The 19,858-nt window shown below is 35.2% G+C and overlaps 2 protein-coding genes across 2 annotated transcripts; both read left to right on the top strand.

Annotated features, from left to right (window-relative positions):
* Positions 1-2,238: 2,238 nt before the first annotated feature.
* On the top strand, positions 2,239-8,748 carry LOC149380778 (Spc97 / Spc98 family of spindle pole body (SBP) component). Its single transcript, XM_089601848.1, has 21 exons — positions 2,239-2,436; positions 2,517-2,575; positions 2,700-2,745; positions 2,877-3,011; positions 3,217-3,348; positions 3,838-3,921; positions 4,050-4,148; positions 4,302-4,393; positions 4,942-5,014; positions 5,094-5,246; positions 5,351-5,470; positions 5,714-5,767; positions 6,050-6,133; positions 6,232-6,306; positions 6,450-6,581; positions 6,653-6,778; positions 6,880-6,987; positions 7,199-7,261; positions 7,939-8,013; positions 8,153-8,328; positions 8,406-8,748. The coding sequence occupies exons 1-21, from the start codon at positions 2,365-2,367 to the stop codon at positions 8,530-8,532; spliced, it is 2,085 nt and encodes a 694-aa protein (XP_089457974.1). The 5' UTR covers positions 2,239-2,364; the 3' UTR covers positions 8,533-8,748.
* Positions 8,749-12,135: 3,387 nt separating this feature from the next.
* Positions 12,136-19,468, top strand: ARI8 (IBR domain-containing protein). Its single transcript, XM_089630275.1, has 15 exons — positions 12,136-12,595; positions 13,782-13,906; positions 14,028-14,130; positions 14,322-14,412; positions 14,625-14,797; positions 14,921-15,025; positions 15,160-15,248; positions 15,574-15,681; positions 16,255-16,345; positions 16,437-16,526; positions 17,739-17,786; positions 18,304-18,375; positions 18,448-18,547; positions 18,624-18,753; positions 18,871-19,468. The coding sequence occupies exons 1-15, from the start codon at positions 12,398-12,400 to the stop codon at positions 19,142-19,144; spliced, it is 1,797 nt and encodes a 598-aa protein (XP_089486401.1). The 5' UTR covers positions 12,136-12,397; the 3' UTR covers positions 19,145-19,468.
* Positions 19,469-19,858: the final 390 nt, after the last annotated feature.

Here is a 19,858-nt window from a genome sequence, read left to right as displayed (position 1 = left end):
AAAGTTGAGATATATATTTTCTATACAATATGATAATATGATAGACTTTCAACTGCAAGAATTGAATAGCACATTTAATGATAACATGGTGGAGTTGATGATTCTCAGTTTAGCTTTTTATTCTAAGAAGATGTGTGCAACACTCAGAGTTGATGATATATGTAAGCTTGTTCATAAATTTTACTCAAACGACTTTGCAGAATATGATATGACAATGTTGCATATGATACTCCAACATTTTGATCAAGTCCGAAAATTCCAGATTTTATTGTGATGACAACGATTTTCGATGTATGTCAACGGTTGGTGAAAACAAGAAAATTGGGAACATTTCTCATTGTGTATAAAGTTTAACTCTAATTCCCACACTTCCAGTTTCTACCACTACTATTAAACATTATTTTTTTAACAATGAAGATAATGAAGACCGCACTTCGGAACAAGATGGAAGGTGATATATTATCGGATTGTTTGCTCGTGAACATCGAGAAAGAAATTGTTGAGATGTTTAGCACATATTTAATAATAGACGATTTCCGTGATTTGGAATCAAGAAGCTCTTTGTTTTAATTAAATGTATTATCAAACAGGTTTTACGATTTTTTTATGAAATTTAATTCATATGATATTCTTTTATATTTTATAGTTGGCCACCGTCGATTTTAATTACTGGGTCCGCCCCTACACCTAACTAACTAACCTTTTTTTTGTTTCACCCACACAAATATACATCCTCATGAATTTATGATTTCATATCTATTTGGATTAAGAGGGTAACACTTAACCATATCTGTAGACCCATGATTGGATTTCCACAAATCTTTGGCATAATTCTAAAGCTTTCTATATTGCATTTTCATTGAACCGTGAATAATTTCTCAGGCTTAGCTCTATAAAACGGCCATTCAAAGGTCGTTTAGTGTAGCTTATTTCACTCGTCGTCTAGACCATTCATATGACCAATTTGGAGCCGCACTAAATTGATTCAAGTACTTCTTACATAATCAATTATGTTCAAATATTCTTATAGAGAATTCTAATGGACAACTATGCTCCTAATTCAAAGTTTTAATAATAAATGAAGTGCTTCCACTTTTCAAAGATGCAAACATTGCCGTAAGACAAACTACAACACATCTTGCCTGCTTTATCGTTTTTTTTGTCAATTTTAAACACATGTGGGGATCTTGATTGCATGATCTTAAAGTCCAATTTAAGAAATTTTGCATCCGAAAACATCATTCCAATATTGAAGACAAGATTTGACATATTAATATGATCATTGTATACATATCTTGTTTCTTCTTTGATCTTCATACTTGTTATTTAATCACATCTTTAGAACTACCGTTACTTAAGTATAACAAATCCTCACTATTCTCTAAACAAAGTCTTGATTCACAATAGTATTATGGAAACCAAATCAATTTCGTGCAGGGTAAGTCCCTATAATCGGAATAGAACATTCTTCATGATCCGATTTTTCTTCTTCCGAGACATTTGGCCCCGTTTGGTTATGTTTTCTATCTCTTTTTCTGTTTTCTGATTCTAAATTCTAGAAAACAGTTTTAGAAAAACTGTTTGGTTATAAATTCAGAAAACAGATTTAGAATCATGTTTCTGTTTTCTTTGAAATTTGTTTAGAAAACAGAAAACAATGAAAAATTGTTTTCTATTTTATCTCTATACAATTAAATGGAAAACATAACCAAACAACATTTAAAATATTCTGAAACGTAATTCTAAATCTGTTTTTAAAATTTAAAAATTAGAATAAGAAAACAGAATTTAAAAACAGAAAACGAGTTTAGAAAATTAAACCAAACGGCCCCTAAATTTCTCTTCTTTGGCTGCATATTCCTCTTCAACCTCTATGATGGCACTGCTGTTCGCAAATGAGACATGGTACCACTAAATGTAAATCATTTTCACTCCCGATCCTAACCAAACCCATTAACAATATATTATACTCCATATTGTCATCAAGACATAAATTATGTATCTCAAAGAATATAATATATTACACGACCTCATTTAAAAAAATAACTAGAGCAATATATTAATGTAAACATAACAACATCATAACAATATAAGAAGACAATGGTAGTTCCTCTTTGATAAATTAAACAACGGATTTTTATGAAATAAAAAAATTAGGGATTAATTACATCCACCAAGCATGGAATACTGCTTGTGAAATCTGGGTTACTATGACTGCCAGTAAATAATCTAAAACGAATAAAAGTTCAAAATTTCGAAAAACATAACTCGCTCTTTTTTGTGTTTCAATCGTCATCGTCTTTCTTTTTCACTCCCTCACTTCTCTCCGATCTGTTCTATTCACTCTTTCTCTTTCAGTCTTCAATGGAGATTTCTTGCCCTTCAACACCCCGTTGGAACTCCGATAGACCTTACCTAACTGGCCGATTTCACCAGGTCTTTCGATCCCTCTTTCCCTCTCATTTTTTTCTTTCGAATTCTGAGGTCTGAGAATGTGGGTGTTTAATTTGCTTCAGGAGGTCAAAGCGACGTCGCGATTCTCCGATTCCAAGGGAATGTCAGTCGATTCCCTAAGGTATCTGACTTCTTCTCAGCGACATTGTTTCACTTTCATACAGTACGAATCAGAAGTTTTACACGACGGAGTTTGTAAGTTCAAGTTTTATTCTTTGTTCAATCTTTTTGTTTTCTTCCTGCAGTTTAGTATCCGACAAGGCTATTGGCTGTTACAGCGCTTCGGTTCAGGTAAAATCTTGTAAATAATTTCGATGCTCTTGAAGGTTTTTTATTGATGTGAATAGTTGTATTTGAAGTCTTCCAAGTCTAGTCTGTGTTTATTAAGGAAATGTAACTCTGCTTTGTGTCGTTTCCTGTAGGAACTTATTGTGATCGATGACCTATTGTCTGTGCTTGTTGGGATTGAAGGACGGTACATTTCCATCAAAAGGGTCCACGGAAAGGAAGATAATTTTAGCTTTCAAGTCGATTCATCCATGGATTTAGCTCTTCAGGTGGGCGTTTTAAAATTGTGATTAGCTTTAGGTAACTATGAGTAACTTTACTTGAGAAGCAGTCAAACGGAGGACATCGAGTGTTCTGACCATGAGGCTATTGAATTGTTGCGTTATTTTGTTTAAAGCAGCAAATGCCGCCATATATTTTGTACTTGGCAACTGAATAAGTTTGCAAGTTATTTAAGTTGGTGTTTTTGGTCAGGAATTGGCCAAGAGGATGTTTCCATTGTGTGAGAGCTTCATGGTGATAGATCTATTTGCTGAATCAAGGTCTCAGTTTAAGAATGGCTTAGTCAATCATGCCTTTGCTGCTGCTCTAAGGGCATTGCTATTAGTAAGTTTTTCTTCTCTGGTTAGGCATGTTGTGCAGGCCTTTCATTTTATTGGTGTTGTTTGTTTTATGTAATATTCAGTAAGATTAGTTTAATAAATGCACCGCTCTTTAGTTGTTTTTCATCCAAGTTATCGGTTTAGTGGGTACAGAAGAGGGTATCTTAGGAGCTAAAAGTTTGCCCTGTTTTATTCTAAAACTTGGTGTTGGGTGGGGTGGTCCAAAAGAAATCCTTTTACTGTTAACAACTATGAACACAAATTTTCCAGGCTTATAAATAACTGAATGAATGGTTTATTAGGGGGGCTTTTCTTCTTGCTTGTCCTACTTCAGTGTACAGGAACAGTACGAGGAGAGAGATTAATTACAATTTCCAACAAATTTATTTACTCTGTTCTCGTGCGATGTCACTTATGCATTCATATTAGCTAATGCTGATGATACGAGTTCTCATAAGTTTCACTTGATTGCCCCTTAATTTTGTTCATTCAGGATTACCAGGCCATGGTTGCTCAACTTGAACACCAATTTCGACTTGGAAGACTCTCCCTTCAAGGATTGTGGTTTTATTGTCAGGTATGACTTTTTTGATGCTCAGTTTATTATTATTATTATAATTTTAATTGCTGTTATTGTTGTTGTTGTTGTTGTTGTTGTTGTTGTTGTTGTTATTGTTGTTGTTATATGAGTACCGTGTGTTGCAGCCAATGATGGGGTCCATGCAAGCACTATCAACTGTCGTACAGAAGGCTTCTGCTAACAATTTTGCAGGCTCAGCAGTCCTAAACCTATTGCAGAGCCAGGTTGAGTTTCTAATGAGCCACAGTCAATTTTTCTGCATGACATGATTCGGTGTTTCACTGTTTCTTCCTTTATTAGCTATCTAGCCGTATATAAACCCCTTGAATATTTCTTCAAGTTTATATTTTATCTACTTTTTTATTTGTTATATTCAGGCTAAGGCAATGGCTGGTGATAATGCTGTTAGGTCGTTGTTAGAGAAAATGACACAATGTGCAAGCAATGCATACCTTAGAATATTAGAGAGGTACATACTAATTTTTAATTTAACAGTCAACTATGATCTTTTTTGCTTCGCCGCTGTGTCGCATTGTAATCTCTGGACTAAACTTGGAAACTGTGCCTTGATATATGGTTCAACACTGGTTTGATAGAGCTATGTTCGCTATTATTATTTTTTTTGGTAGGAATTAGTTTCTAATATTTTTCTTTTGTTTAATATGACTTCAATTGTTAGCTTCTAACGGAAATAATTGATAATTTCTAATTATTAGCTATTTAATCATTAGGTTTTTATTGGAATGGAACTGTAACTGTTTTCTAGTGTTGGATCTTCCTTTAGACTGAAGAATGTTGTTTTGGCTTGTTTTTCCAATGCTCATTGAGAATAATAATTACATGTAGTGGTCGGAATCCAAGTTTATTTATCGAAAATCAAAGGAAATCATGACATTATTCTTTTATTTGTTGTCTGGGTCTGCGTTATCTTCTTAATCATTCTTATTCATTATACAGTGTAGTGTTTTCTGATTGATGATTTCCTTCTATCACTTGTATGAAACGAAACGAAATTAGGTGGGTCTATGAAGGGGTAATTGAGGATCCTTACGGAGAATTTTTCATTGCTGAGAACAAAAGTCTTCAAAAGGTATGGTAATTCACGATGCATACATGACATCATTTACAAAAACCTAATAAGTAAACATGGTAGTCTTGCAATACTTCAGGAGAGCTTGGCTCAAGATTATGATGCTAAGTATTGGAGGCAGCGTTACAGTCTGAAGGATGGAATTCCTAGCTTCCTTGCCAATGTTGCTGGGACAATTCTAACAACCGGGAAATACCTAAATGTCATGAGAGAATGTGGGCACCATGTTCAGGTTACTTGATGCTTACACAACACAATTGTGTATATCTGTTTTTAGTTTGTGGAATTTGTATTTCTTAATATCATTGGTATTGAATTTTGTTTTTTTTATTATAGGTCCCTGTATCAGAAAACATAAAATTCATTAGCTTTGGCACAAACCATCATTATCTTGAGTGTATAAAATCCTCCTATGATTTTGCCAGTGGTGAACTCCTCAACCTTATTAAAGACAAGGTGAGATTTAATCATGCTTTTTTTATTTATTTATTTTTTTTTAACTCACAAAATTCTATATTTGGTCCTACGTAAAGTTGTTATCTATGTGCTTAATCCGCGCGTAATCCATATGGTTCCAACCCACTTTATTTTATTTATTTATTTTTGTATCTAGGTAATCGGTATCTTTCGTATTTTTTTACGCAATTATACCTCATCAACTAACCCTCTGTATCATTTTTTTTTGTTGTATATATGTAGTACGATATTATGGGAAAACTGCGATCTATAAAGCATTATCTTCTGCTTGATCAGGTATTGATATATATATATATATATATATATATATATATATATATATATATATATATATATATATATATATATAATGTTAGACTTGGGTATAGTTATAAATGATTGTTTTCCTCTTTTTTTTGTAACCTTTCAATGGGCGAGTTTAACCGTATCGTGACTAAATGCAAGTTGGTTTAGACATGATGTAAAAGATTGTTTGTGTTTATGATATCTCAACATGTTGTTCCGATACAAGTGTACGACAATCAAATCAACTCCTAAAATTGTAATAATGTCTTACAGGGTGATTTCTTAGTCCATTTTATGGATATCGCCAGGGATGAGCTTACAAAAAAGATTGACGATATATCTGTGGAGAAACTGCAGGTTTGGATTTTATTATAATTATTATTATTATTATAAAAAAGATTCTGATCTTGGAACTATATTATGATTCTTTCGTAATTGGGTTTTTTTTTTTAAAGTCTCTGCTAGACCTTGCTTTGCGTAGCACAGCTGCCGTAGCCGATCCTTGCCATGAAGATTTGACATGCTGTGTGGTACACATCTGAAGAAACTAGTATTAGTTAATAACCTATAAAAGGAGGATTGAGTTACAAAGTGGGAAAAAAGTGCTTTTAAGGTATCAACCTTTTTGTGCAAATGTAAATTCTAATATAATGTCTATTTGGTGTCGTCACAGGAAACATCTTCATTGTTTAAAAGGCTGGGCACACTCATTAGCAGTGACAATAGCAGAACCATTTCTGATAGTGATGACCTCGAGGAACCCATGAACATAACAGGCCTGGAGACATTTTCTTTGAGTTACAAGGTGCAAGTAATGTAAATTATTATGGTATGGGCTGTAATCTGTTGTTGATTAACACTGGTTATTCCTGTCAGGTTCGATGGCCATTGTCGATAGTTATATCTAGAGAAGCCCTGGCTAAGTACCAGTTGATTTTCCGCTTTCTGTTTCACTGCAAGCATGTGGATCGGCAGCTTTGTGGGGCATGGCAAATACATCAAGTATGGGCTGAAAATTCCTTGATTCAATTTCATGCATGTTTAAGGTTTATTCAACATACGTTCTCTTCCTGTTCTATTTTACTGATATCATCAATTTGTAGGGAATTCGCAGCCTCAAAATGCGTGGAACTGCCATTCCTAGATCATCATTGCTCTGTCGCAGCATGCTAAAATTCATTAACAGCCTTCTGCATTATCTAACATTTGAGGTGATTTATCTTTTTACTTTCAATTCTTTAGACTGCTTTTGCCATCTTCTTATGTACAAAACCTATTTCCATTATGAAAATCTAAGATAATTTATGTGCTCATGGTTGTCTTTTACGCTCTATTTTTGCAAAATAATTCTGTAAATGATTGAACCGCATGTATCTAGTAAATTATATTTGTTAACAGCCTTTGATGGTACTCATTTTTCAGGTTCTGGAACCGAATTGGCATGTTATGCATAATAGACTTCAAACAGCAAAGAGTATAGATGAGGTTTACTTATCCCTTTTTCTTAATTACCTCTTTTGTAGGATTTAGCATAATGTACACATTTGTTTTTGCGTTATCGATTGTATACACCTCTAGAATAAAATTTTACTATATTTTTTAATCTTTTTTTGTTCTAATATATATATATATTTTTGAAACGGTAACTTCATTATATTTTTTTGTTCTAATATAATTAAGCATATAAAATCTAACTACGCCTTGTAACACTTTCCGGCTTTGCCAATTATTAATGCAATAAAATCAGTGTTTCTTAAAAAAATATATATAATTGACCTACGCCTTTAAAGTTGCGCAAGAAAAAGTTCAAGTATTTGAAAGTCAATAAGCTTTAAAAGAAAAAAACAAACTGTATTTACATTAGTTAATTCTGATCTACTCTGAGTCGTAAGTAATACTTTTTCGCCTTTCTAAAAGCCTATATGATAAGATTATAATTTTTATTTTCAAAATGTAAAAAAAAAAATGATGAAATATGTATTAAAGAGGCATGCAATATCTACTTGTAAATCATACTGAAGTTCTACACTATATCTTGTTTCTAGCGTCACTCCCTTTTACTTTGTATCACAGCTGAGTTAAATAGGATATTATAAAAATGAAAAAGGATCGAGTTTGTGGTATGAATGTAAAGGCTGTCTTACAATAATCTTTCTAAACAGGTTATCCAGCACCATGACTTTTTTCTTGACAAGTGTCTCAGAGAATGTTTGCTTCTTTCACCTGAGTTAGTCAAGGTATCTGGTTATTTCTCTGCTTTTCATCATAGATGTTGCTGGTTATTTATTTTGTAAAATGACCAGACTAAGAAAGCTTATTATTGAACCATTGGGGATACATGGCAACATTAGAGCGATTGTTCTTTCAAATTTGCAGAAAATGGAGAAGCTGAAATCACTTTGCCTACAATACGCTGCAGCGACTCAATGGTTGATATCATCGTCCATCGACATTTCCAGCCCGGAAAATTCCTCCGAGACACACAAGTCAAGGAATCCGAGCCGTGCAATAAAACTAAGTTCTGCCAATACAAGTGTCACAGAATCGATACTGTAAGTTAGATTTTTTGAAACCCACGTGCCCATTTTTTTGAACCTATATTTATAGTTTTCCGTATTATGCAATGCAGAAAATTCGAGAAGGAGTTCAATGCGGAACTTCAGAGCCTTGGACCGATGTTGAGCAGTAGTTCCCAAGCAGAGCCGTATCTGACTCATCTAGCGCAGTGCATCTTGGGTGTTGGAAACGAGCAATGAATTTTGTGGATCTCTCTCTTCACTCTCTATGTTATGACTTGTACTGTAATTAGGACATTGTAAATATGCGTGCTTGTCTGTGCTGATAAATTATATATTGTTTTTAGAGTTTTGAGGATCTTTGCGGTTTCAATCCACAAGTAGAGGGCTGTTTTGAAAGTTGTGTCGCTTATACTGAGGTTGCTGTGTTTAATAGCGAAGTTTTTGTTTTTGTTTTTTTTGTTTTTTTGTTTTTTTTTTTGCTGCACAAGTGGTCTCCTTGATAATTTTATTAAATTTTCTTGCAGGTAAGGTTGTCCCAAAATTGAACTGTAGAAATATGCGTTACTTCATTCAAAAAAAAAAAAGAAAAAAAAAAAAAAGAAAAAGAAATATGCGTTACTAAACTGTGTTCTGCTCACGAAGTATGTTAGCTAAACTAGCATATTCATTTTTGTAGATGGGCTAATCCCGGGAGTTTGTATGGAACAAGTATTCTGTTCCGTCCAAACTGGAATTCTGATTGTCACCATAATAGAATGCCCTCGCCCGTCTAAATGAGTACTTATAAAACTGAAACTAGAATTCTGTGGGACAAGCCGAAAATTGTGGTTTCCTTAAAAAGTAATTAATTTTAATTGATTTTTCATGTAAGTTTATTAACATATGGTCTAAAATGCAAGTGTAACATAATGAGCATGAATAAATTGAAAAAAGCTTTGTAAAAGCCTCTTCGACCAAACCCAATTGAGAAATTTTGGTTAAGTAAATAGTATCTACAAATCTCAATGATAAAAAATAAAAATTTGAATTAATATGCATGATAAATTAAAAGGAAGAAAATAAAACTATTCCTAATGCTAATTTGAGAAATGTAAACAGCAAAGGATCATGTAATACTTGCACTTTGTTTGTCTAGAAAATTGTATGATCTTAGCATTTCTTTCGGGAATATAGTTCATGAACTACCTTAGTGTGATATGGTTCTATCCAAGTTTGGTAACCTTCCTAAGCTTAGTTATGTAATGAAGCCTAGCCAATGAAGACAATCCAACAAATAACCCATTGATTTAGTAAAGACATCATTGCGAATCATTGAAGAATTGTGTGAAAAAATTGTTAAACACCGTAACTCTTTCTATGTTATTTGTTTTTGTTTGTCTTCTTTTGTTTATTCGATCACAATATATGCTTTGGAAAACAAAAATAATACTCAAAACAGGCAAGAAATTTTAGAGTGATGTTTGTTCTTAGCATCTAGTTTTCTTGTGTTCATTTTTTTTGGTTAAGATGTTTAAACGAGTTTAAGAATGATTAGGAGGAACGATTGTTGAGTCAAAAAGTCTTAGTTGTATTCACGTATGAGTACTAGGACGAGATCGAATCGGTGTGAGGTTTGAGTGTTTAGCGAGAAATGATTCGCATTCCTTGCTAGGTTGATTATTATCCATGAATTTATCTATATCTGAACGTTACCCGCCTGAACGTTACAAGTCACAAAGACCTGCATGCCGACTACAAATGATAGAAATGATGTGTGCACATTATTGAATACTAAGGGAGAAGAGTAAATGTATGGATGTGATGAATCAAAATTCACAAAAATTAGGCGTTAGACAATTCTCTTTTACACTTTGCAGTTGACTCTCATTGCTGCGTTGTAGGTCTATAGATATGTAATTGGGGCAAATATTAATCTGTCAAAGCAACTAAATCATCGAGTTTTAGTGATTATTTAGTAGATAACTTTGTTTTTTATCACTCGAGGCCGAACGACATTTCAAGTTTGCGGGAATTTGATAAGTGCATTTTATACTGCTAATCTAGTGCTCACGGCATTGAAATGTTGTAAATTCTCAAGCGTTTTTATCGTCGTTTGGAGTTTTTCCTTCTTCTCTCTCTTTTTTTATAATTTTTTTAGATTCGAGGCTCGAGGAAGGCTTGGTGCATAGGCAGTGTGCCCGTGGTGCAACACATAACGTTGGCTAGAAGAAGCTACGTGCTGCACATAATGGTGGTACACCACACCATGCTAGTTTTCACCTGAATTTTACTCGCGTGTTAAATGTAATCTTGGCCATCAGATACGATCCAAAGGTCCATAAGGCTCCAAAAATACCTAGATAAGCTATTTACGCGAATTAGAACCTCTAAAACACAAATTTTAATTATTCTTATGTTTTAGGAGAGTTTGGGAGAGAATGAGAATTGGAGGAGAAGACCCATTCCGCCACCGTCATTTCCGCCACAAAAATAAGCCTTTCATCTTATAATATTTTCTTTGGAACACTCGTTTAATTATGCTTTGTTATCTTGCTTTAGTTTTTAAGGATTTTAGTTAATTACTTTTCTTGTTTGTTTCTCGTCTCCATGATTTAATCCCCTCAAGAGTAATGGTGTTAGATTAGCTACCTCGTGCTTGAATTTAGGAGCGTTTAGATGCTTGAGAAAGATTCATTCAGTTGAGAAAAAGAGTCATCGTAGTGCATTCTTAGACAAGAGATAACCTAGGTTACTACAGTCGTGTTTTAATACTTTTCGTATTTTTAAAATTTGAGATCGAGAGATACAAGTTCGATATTGACATATGTTGTTATATACTCGAGCGAGGTTTGGTGATGACATGAACCTGATTAGCAAATTAGGATTGATCGAATCGAACTTAATTCTAGGAATCCCGACCATAAGAGAGGATAGTGAAACCAGTACCATGTCCTTCCTCATAACCGTTTACCACTGGTTTATTTATCTAGTTTAATTTGATAGTTTTTTTAAGTTAATAATCACATTCTCAAAGTTTTGGGTTCAATTCATAGCTAGCTTATAAATTCTCGGTTAATTTTAGTTCTCGTAGGATCGACTCATCCTTACAAATTACTACTTGACTATGCATTTGTTATGAGTTGTTTTAAGATGCAAAGTAATAATCATAGACACAATCTTCAAAAAAATGAATGCTTCAACTTATTTATAACAAGTATTATGCTCGCGAATTACCTAAGCTAATTCCTAATTCAATCAATTAATAATTTAACTTAATAACCAATTCACAGGAAAATCATAACTTAACTTAATTTCGAATTCAATCAGTTAATAAATTACCTTAACAAACCTAACCTAATTTCTAATTCAGATGCAGTGAATCATTCGAGTTAATTAATTAACTAATCTTGCCTAGTTTAGAAATGTACCTTTTGGAACGGTGGAATAGAAGCTGTGTCGGAAGATGGCGTCGGAGACGAAGACAAATGTATTGGCGGAGATGTCTTCGAGCGGCGACGGCCAAAAACTACGTGAATTGGTGCGACAAAGTGTGGATCTCCACGACAGAACGAGAGTTTTTAGGGGGTTTTTTTTCGTGTTTTGGGGTCTCATAAATTTTGGACGATTGAGAATTGAGCTTGTTTTTTTTTTTCAATATTTATGAGGGCAATTTCAGAAGTGCAGTGTCAAATTAGCTATCTCGGGCTATTTTTCTAAATTAACCAAACTTGAGCTATTTCTCGGTGAGCTCCTGGGCTACTAAGCTACCTCACCTTGATTAATTTACAAAAATTACAAAGTACAAACTTGTAAAATAAAAATAAATATTTTTGTTTTATCAGATGTAAAATAAAAAATAATTATTCGTATTGTAATTTATAAGTATTAAGGAAGGCCTCCATAATTATTTATTCTCATCGACTTCTCATCGGAAGAGCCACTTTTCTTCTTCAGCCAGACCTTTATTTTCTTTGAACCAGGGAAATTAACATCATTGAACTCAAATTTGCCCCTTCGATTTCTGCTTATATTACGCATCTGCCGCGGGTTCTTTTATCTGATCGGAATTCCCTTTCTTACGGCGTCTGCGATTTGGCCCGGTTAGGGTTCTTAATCGGACAGAATGGACTCGGAGGACGAGTTTGACATGCACGATGCGAACGAAGACGACGATGATGACAATGACGACGAAGACTTCTACAGCGGCGGCGAAGACGACGCCGCCGCGGCTCTCGACAGCGACGATGCCGAAATCGCCGATTACGAGTTCATCGACAACGATTCCGATGATTCCGACGATGTTATGTCGCATCGGCATCAGGTCAGTGCTTGTTAACATTTTAGGTCTTTCTTTTCACTTTCATTTCTTAAAATTTTTGTTGTCCATGGTTGTGGAGTAGCGAATTTGTGCTCAAAATCTGAACTTTTTCATAGCATTTGGTTAAATTTGTTTGAGCTTTTAACGTTTGGTAGGAGGAGAAGTCGTTTTGATGCATTCATTCGAAGCTAGGTTAATTTTCGCGTGTTTGCACTCTTCTGCGGCTCTGTGTGTCTCGGTCTTTGTTCTTTTTCTATCTTCATTTTACAATTATTTCTGCTTCTGAGCTTATTAAAGTGTGTGGATTGGTGATCACCGATAAGTTTTAATCATATTTTGTTCTAATTTGTGCCTGGTAGTTCACGTTGTGTATGATTACTCAGTTTGGTTGTAAAGACTTGATCCATTGTGTGTCAGTAAATAGTGAAGTACTAATCTCGGATTTATGTAGAAGGACGATTTTTGGGATGAACTACGTGCTGTGGGGATTCCCCTCTTTTTACATAGCTTAGAATGGTTTTAGCTTTTAAGATATTTTCTTCGTGTTTCGGTGCTTTATTTCAATCAAAATTATCCATTCTTTGAAGGAGGGTAGCTGCGTTTAGCATGTGAGTAGTCTATCTATCAAAGCCTCAGTGAATACTAAAGGAGGCTAGCTGCGCTTAGATAACATAGTAAATCTAGCTTCTGAAATTTCACCTACACCATCAACAGCTTTTCGCAAGGGCATTTATAACACGACCCTGAATTGCCTAACTTTAAGTTTGAACATACAAAAGTAAACAAATGCCTGCCTTAATCAACTGGTTTGTTTGTTCTCGAGATAATGAGCATCTCAATGCTTATCATATCAGTATCTGGCATCTGCGTACAACTTTCCTTGGCAATTCAATGAAGACAATTGGAAATTGGCAATTTTGCTTTTAACTTATCATGTTAGTGCTCATTGGGAAGCCGCTGAACCATATGTTAGAAGTCATTCATGTGAAATTTGCAGTCATAGCCGTGACTGAGCTATGCAGTACTTGTGTCTAAGCGTTAGTGTCACATGATTTTTACCAAATCTGTTACGTCAATGCATATGCCATAAATGTATCTGTAAAAGTAGTCATTAGTAAACCAAGTATACTTGTACAAGCCAGCAAAGTACCCCCTTATCATTCTCGCTAATAATTTTTATAATTTTCAGCAAAACTATACCATTTTAACCGAAAATGATATTCATCGGCGTCAAGAAGATGATATCATGAGGATTTCTACTGTGCTTTCTATCCCTAAGAATCCAGCAAGTATACTGCTCCGCTACTATAATTGGTACTCAAACCTTTTCCTAGTTCCATTTTCAGTTCGATATAGACTGCTTTTATGGAAGAGTTAGCTTATTTGTTAAAGGAACTTCGTAGCTAAATTCTAAGTAAGCTATTTTCTTTAACAGGAGTGTCAGTAAGGTACATGATGAGTGGTTTGCAGATGAGGAAAAGGTTCGTAAGGCTGTCGGCTTTTTGGAGAATACAGTCGAGTATCCAAATGCAAAAGAAGTAAGTGTACCTTCAGGTTAAAAAAATCAGTTTTCATTATCGAATATATGTTTTAAATGCATGTTCATTATTCGTCTTTGTCAATTGTGTAGCTAAAACTCTAATAGCTTGTTGAATTCTACCTAGTGCTTTGGTGCTCGGCAATGAATTTTTATGTTCACGAGTTCATTTGCATGTTCTTACTTTGACAGTTGACTTGTGGGATCTGTTTCGAGGCCTATCCTCGTGATAAAATTCGTGCCACTGCTTGCGGCCATCCATTTTGTGATTCCTGTTGGTCAGGTTTGCTTCTGAATGTCACAGTATTTTGTAGGTAGAAAGTTTGTTATGTTATCAGATGCTCAGTGCCTAAACGAGGCTTTCTTTGATGATAATTGGGTTTATATCGATCATGTTTCTTTGTTACTTACTCTTATGGAGCATTGCTGAAATTTGTTTATTTCTCTTCACCTCTCATGTGATTTGACATGCGTATCTTTTCTTCCCTTCTTTAGGCTATATCAGTACAGCCATCAATGATGGTCCTGGCTGTTTGATGTTGCGATGCCCTGATCCATCTTGTTCTGCTGCTGTTGGTCAAGATATGATCAAGGAATTAGCTTCTGATGAAGACAACGAAAAATTTTCTCGTTATTTTATTAGATCTTATGTTGAAGATAATAGGAAGGTAAGTTTTACTGATCATTAATATAAAACTGGAGTTTCTGCATTGCACTTCCCATATTGCATATCGAGCCTGGCGTTTACTTCCTATACAAGCTTCCAACAATTCAATGCTTTGATTTTGTAGACCAAGTGGTGTCCGGCTCCCGGATGTGATTATGCTGTAGATTTTGTTATTGGCAGTGGAAGTTATGATGTTGTATGCAAGTGCTCACATAGTTTTTGTTGGAATGTAAGTACAGCATGTGGATACAACGTATCCTCTATCTTTTTTCTAAGGAGAAAATGTATTCTTTTAATCCCCCCCTATTCCCTTTTTATGAGCCCTTCTCGTCGTAGCATAACTTTATAAATTTGACCTGGCAGTGTACTGAGGAAGCTCACCGTCCAGTTGATTGTGGCACTGTTGGCAAATGGATTTTAAAGAATAGTGCTGAATCTGAAAATATGAACTGGTATGAGTATGAAACAAAACTGTTAGCCGAATTTTCATAAACTTAGAAAGTTTGAATGGGACGTATTGAATTGATTGGCAACGTATCCAGTTGATCAAATACATAAAAGATGAATTACTTTAATTGGCTCTGTTGCTTCAAAGGTGGTTAGCATTTCCTTCTGTCGTTACAACTGATGAAAAACGCTATTTTTGGGAAATACATGCAATTAAAGCAATTTTATTCTTTCTAGCATTTATCATTCGCCAAAATTACCAGGTATCCAGATATTTTGTATGACTTTTCTAGCTACAAATGCAAAGTTGTCTGACTTTGGTGATTTTAGGATATTGGCCAACTCGAAACCCTGTCCAAAGTGCAAACGACCAATTGAAAAAAATCAGGGGTGTATGCATATCACTTGCACTCCACCTTGCAAGTTTGAGTTTTGTTGGTAAGTTTTTTTCTCCATTTCAAATTCATTAGACAATTGGAATTACACTCTTGCAATGTCATAAAGTTAATGGTTAATTTATAATATTGTTTTCCTCATTCTATCGATATCAATCATGCAGATCATAAACTGCATGATTATAAAATTCTAGAACACATAACCTTAAGTGTTGATTTTGTGTGCGTGTGTGGCGAGTTTAGATATTCAAACAGTGTTTTCTCTGAGCTTATTCGGGTATAGCCTCTTTTTGTTGTTGATTGAGGATAGTGGATCCTCTTTGATATCTTTACTTTTATTAGCGTTGAAATGATGTTTTTGCATATATTTAATTTTTAAAGATGATAAAATGAAGTTCTTATTTTTTTTTATAAAGGATATAAATTATATATAAAAGGCTTGGGTATAAAAAATAAATTAATCAATAAATTTTGTTGTTTGGTAGCATTCTTTAAGTACAGTAATACCAACATTGTTGAATCGTTGCTAATCTTAATCTTATCTTGTCATTTTTACTTTTCACAAGGAAGCTATTGTGATTGTAATTTTTCCTTATAAAGAGCTAATGCTTTGCAGGCTTTGTCTTGGAGCATGGTCAGACCATGGTGAGAGGACTGGTGGGTTTTATGCGTGCAACCGCTATGAAACAGCTAAGCAAGAGGGAGTGGTATGCCTCAAGTTAATTTTGTTACTCTAGAAATGCGTCTCAAGTCTACAAATCCCTGCATGTCATAATATTCAAATAATTTAATGTACAGTATGACGAGGCTGAGAAAAGAAGAGAGATGGCCAAGAATTCCTTAGAGCGGTACACACATTACTATGAAAGATGGGCGACTAACCAATCGGTATGCACCATTAGTATTGGCCATTGTGCTTGATGACTGATAACTTCAACATGAAGTATGTCAGTATACTTTCTTTCCTGGCGATAAGTACTGTATTTTCTCTCTCTTGAAAAGTACAATCTCTTTCTCTTGTATTTATAACTGAGCCTAAAAAAAAGTTACAAAAAGGAATCTTAGTCATCAGAGTTCCTTTGCTACTCCCTGGAAGTTTTAGATTATTTTTTGAGTACTCGCGGATTACTCAAACTCATAAACACTTAGGTGTAGGTGGAGGTAGTTACCACAGACCAAACCCCTGGCAGTTCATTGAACAATTTTGATGAGCTTTGCCTAGAATGAGATGGACCAAAATCATTCTTTTCGAGACCATTTTTCCTGATTGTTATCCTGTTTTGAACTCCTTGATGCTTGTATATGATGTGACCTGGTGCCAACTTCATATTGAGTGCTCTTGTGGATAGCCACGGAAACTTGTTTTTGGGATCTAGTGGTTGCAAAAGTCCTTTAAGACGTGGAAGGATGGAAGAGGCAGCTCTTTTTTCAAGGGCGGCAAAAGTAACTCAAATCCAATCCGTTTTGGCAGTTCTCCATATTTATTTCGTGACCATCTTCAGCGTGTTGATTGGAGTGGCGGACGAAATAGAGAAATCATCCATAATTTTTTTCAAGGAAGGTTAGACCCGAGGAGATGACCAGTCATCTTTTTCTCTCATGCCCTTCAGCATCATGGTCTGGGAAAACCTGCTCTTCAAGCTCAACTGCGACTCCGATAGGCTTGCATCTTTAGAAGAATTGTTCCAGATCCGTACGACCTGTACTCAAAATTTGAAGTGGCACACCGGTGCTGAAACTGGAGTCCTTGCGGCTGCCACTAGCATTTGGCGAAAGAATAGCAATCTTTTTGAAGGAGATGATCGTGCTGCTTATGTTTATGATCTGTTAGAAAATGTAAACCGGAGTATGGCTCAACTCTTTGCTTCTCACCCGGAGTTTAAAGAATATCCCCGGTAGACTTAGTAAGGGAATGGTCCGGTGCCCTGTAACGTTTGTTCTAATAATTTTTGTTTAATTCCAAATGTTCTAATCAGGTAGCGAATAGTGAATGCTGAATCATGATTCATGTCTTGTGTATAAACCTGTGTTTATGAACGTTAAATACTTTTTATTATTTGAACTTTGAGTTTGAATTTTATATTTTTTTATCCTTTGCAGTCTAGGCAAAAAGCACTAGCGGATTTACATCAAATGCAAACCGTACATGTAAGTAGTTACTTATGCGGCTATCATTGTGAAACTTGTATATGCTTTTTAATTAAGGTTTTTTTTTTTAATTATATATTTGTTTGATTGATTTCAAGTGATAGTGGGGAAAAAAGTACTTTGGAGAATGTTCGGTATTCGGCTCTTTGTTCTATAAGTATTTAATTTAACAGTATTTTCTTGGAAGAAAAGGTATAGATGTAAGTTCATTAGAGTGGGTAGATGTAAGTTCTTTGAAATTCCTAGTGCTTTTACATTGTCAGCTTCGCACAATTAAGTCTGGGTCGATATGATCAGTAGAGTTTATTTGTTTTCTGTCATGTTTCCTTGAGATCAAGATCTTTCTTTCATTTTTTTCCATTCTGTAATATGACCTGAAGCAAATATATTTTCATTTTAGCGGGCAGATGGTCAAATTTATTTCATATTTTTTTCAAATTTAAGCAATCTATCACGCCATAAAGTATAGGTTAGTTTTACATGTAACTAATTTATTATTTTGATGCCTCCAATTTAGCTTGAGAAGCTAAGTGATATCCAGTGCCAGCCTGAGTCACAGCTGAAGTTCATAACAGAGGCCTGGCTTCAGGTATTTTCTCACCCTTTCTATCTAGAATCATTGGATGCTGCTATTTCTTACGCTGTGTATTTTTGTTCTCAGATAGTTGAGTGCAGGCGAGTTCTAAAATGGACGTATGCGTATGGATATTACCTACCGGAACACGAACATGCTAAAAGACAGTTCTTTGAGTACCTGCAAGGTATCACCAGTTTCTAGAAATTCCAGTTGATAGATGTTTTTTTTTATCATATTTTCCAACACTACTCTCTATGAAGGCGAGGCCGAGTCTGGCTTGGAAAAACTTCATCAATGCGCAGAAAAGGAGCTACAAACGTATCTCGGTGCCACCGAGGGCCCATCAAAAGATTTCAACGAGTTCCGCACAAAACTTGCTGGACTGACCAGGTTGTTGCTACTACCCAAAAACTTTCTAAACTCTCGTAATTAATACAAGTCATTCATTCATAGAGGAGGCTATTTGATTTCTCAACTGACTTGATACAAATTCATGACTGAATGTAGCGTGACCCGGAACTACTTTGAGAATCTAGTACGGGCTCTAGAGAACGGGCTATCGGATGTGGACTCGCATGGAGCGTCTAGCAGAACTACGACGAGTTCGAAGAGCATGGGAAGTACGAGCAGCAAGAGAGGTGGGAGGGGCAAGGCTACGAGCTCCAAAACAAGCATATCCGCTAGAAATAACGACGACTCCACTCACTGGTCTTGCGAACAGTGCACTTACGCAAACGCCAGGTCCGCCACAGTCTGCCAGATTTGCCAGCAACGCCGATAGTCGACCAACCAATTTCTACTGGTTTTGGAAGAAGAAGAAGAAGAACGGTGTAGATCATTAGGCCTCGTGAAAGGTAATGGACTGTATTGTGTGGTGTTTATCATTGGAATATGGGATTGTACATAGCTGTTGTTGTCATCGTTGTCTGTCCATGCAAATGCGTTTAGCTGTTTTTTTGTTCTCTCTTGTCAAGCTTTGTAGTTGGAAGCATTTAGACAAGTGTAATGGTACATGCTGTTTCAGGAGGCCTCTGCTTTAATGAAATAAATATGTACTTGGCGATATTTATATATATTAGACTTGGTCAACATATCATATTTAGATGGGATAGCAGACTCGGTCTGATATAATGCTATTTAAGTCCTTTATTTTAATATATTTTATGATATGATTGCTAGTCTTTAGCTTATCACGTAAAGACGTTGAATAAAAGCCTTTATTTTTTTACTTGAAGATATACGATTAATTCAAAATGCAATAAGACTTTTGTTATAGCACATTCTATGTACTTCATTTTTATGCTACAAAGACTGCCTTCTAGAGTTGAGCAGGATAAATACCACTGGCTTGACAGCTGGCTTGAGCAGAGGATTTGACTGAAGCGGTTTTGGACACTTCTCAGCTTACTTTCTATCCCGTAATGTCTGCTGCCTGAGCTTGCTGGTTCAAACTTTATTCACTGGTTATGTTCTATTTTGATGTTACGTCGGAGAA

Source organism: Urtica dioica, chromosome 11 (genome assembly GCF_054948205.1).
Source record: "Urtica dioica subsp. dioica isolate 48M chromosome 11, U.dioica_male_clone48M_v1_H2, whole genome shotgun sequence".
In the NCBI taxonomy this organism is placed as follows: domain Eukaryota; kingdom Viridiplantae; phylum Streptophyta; class Magnoliopsida; order Rosales; family Urticaceae; genus Urtica; species Urtica dioica.
This window is presented reverse-complemented; position numbering and strand designations above follow the sequence as displayed.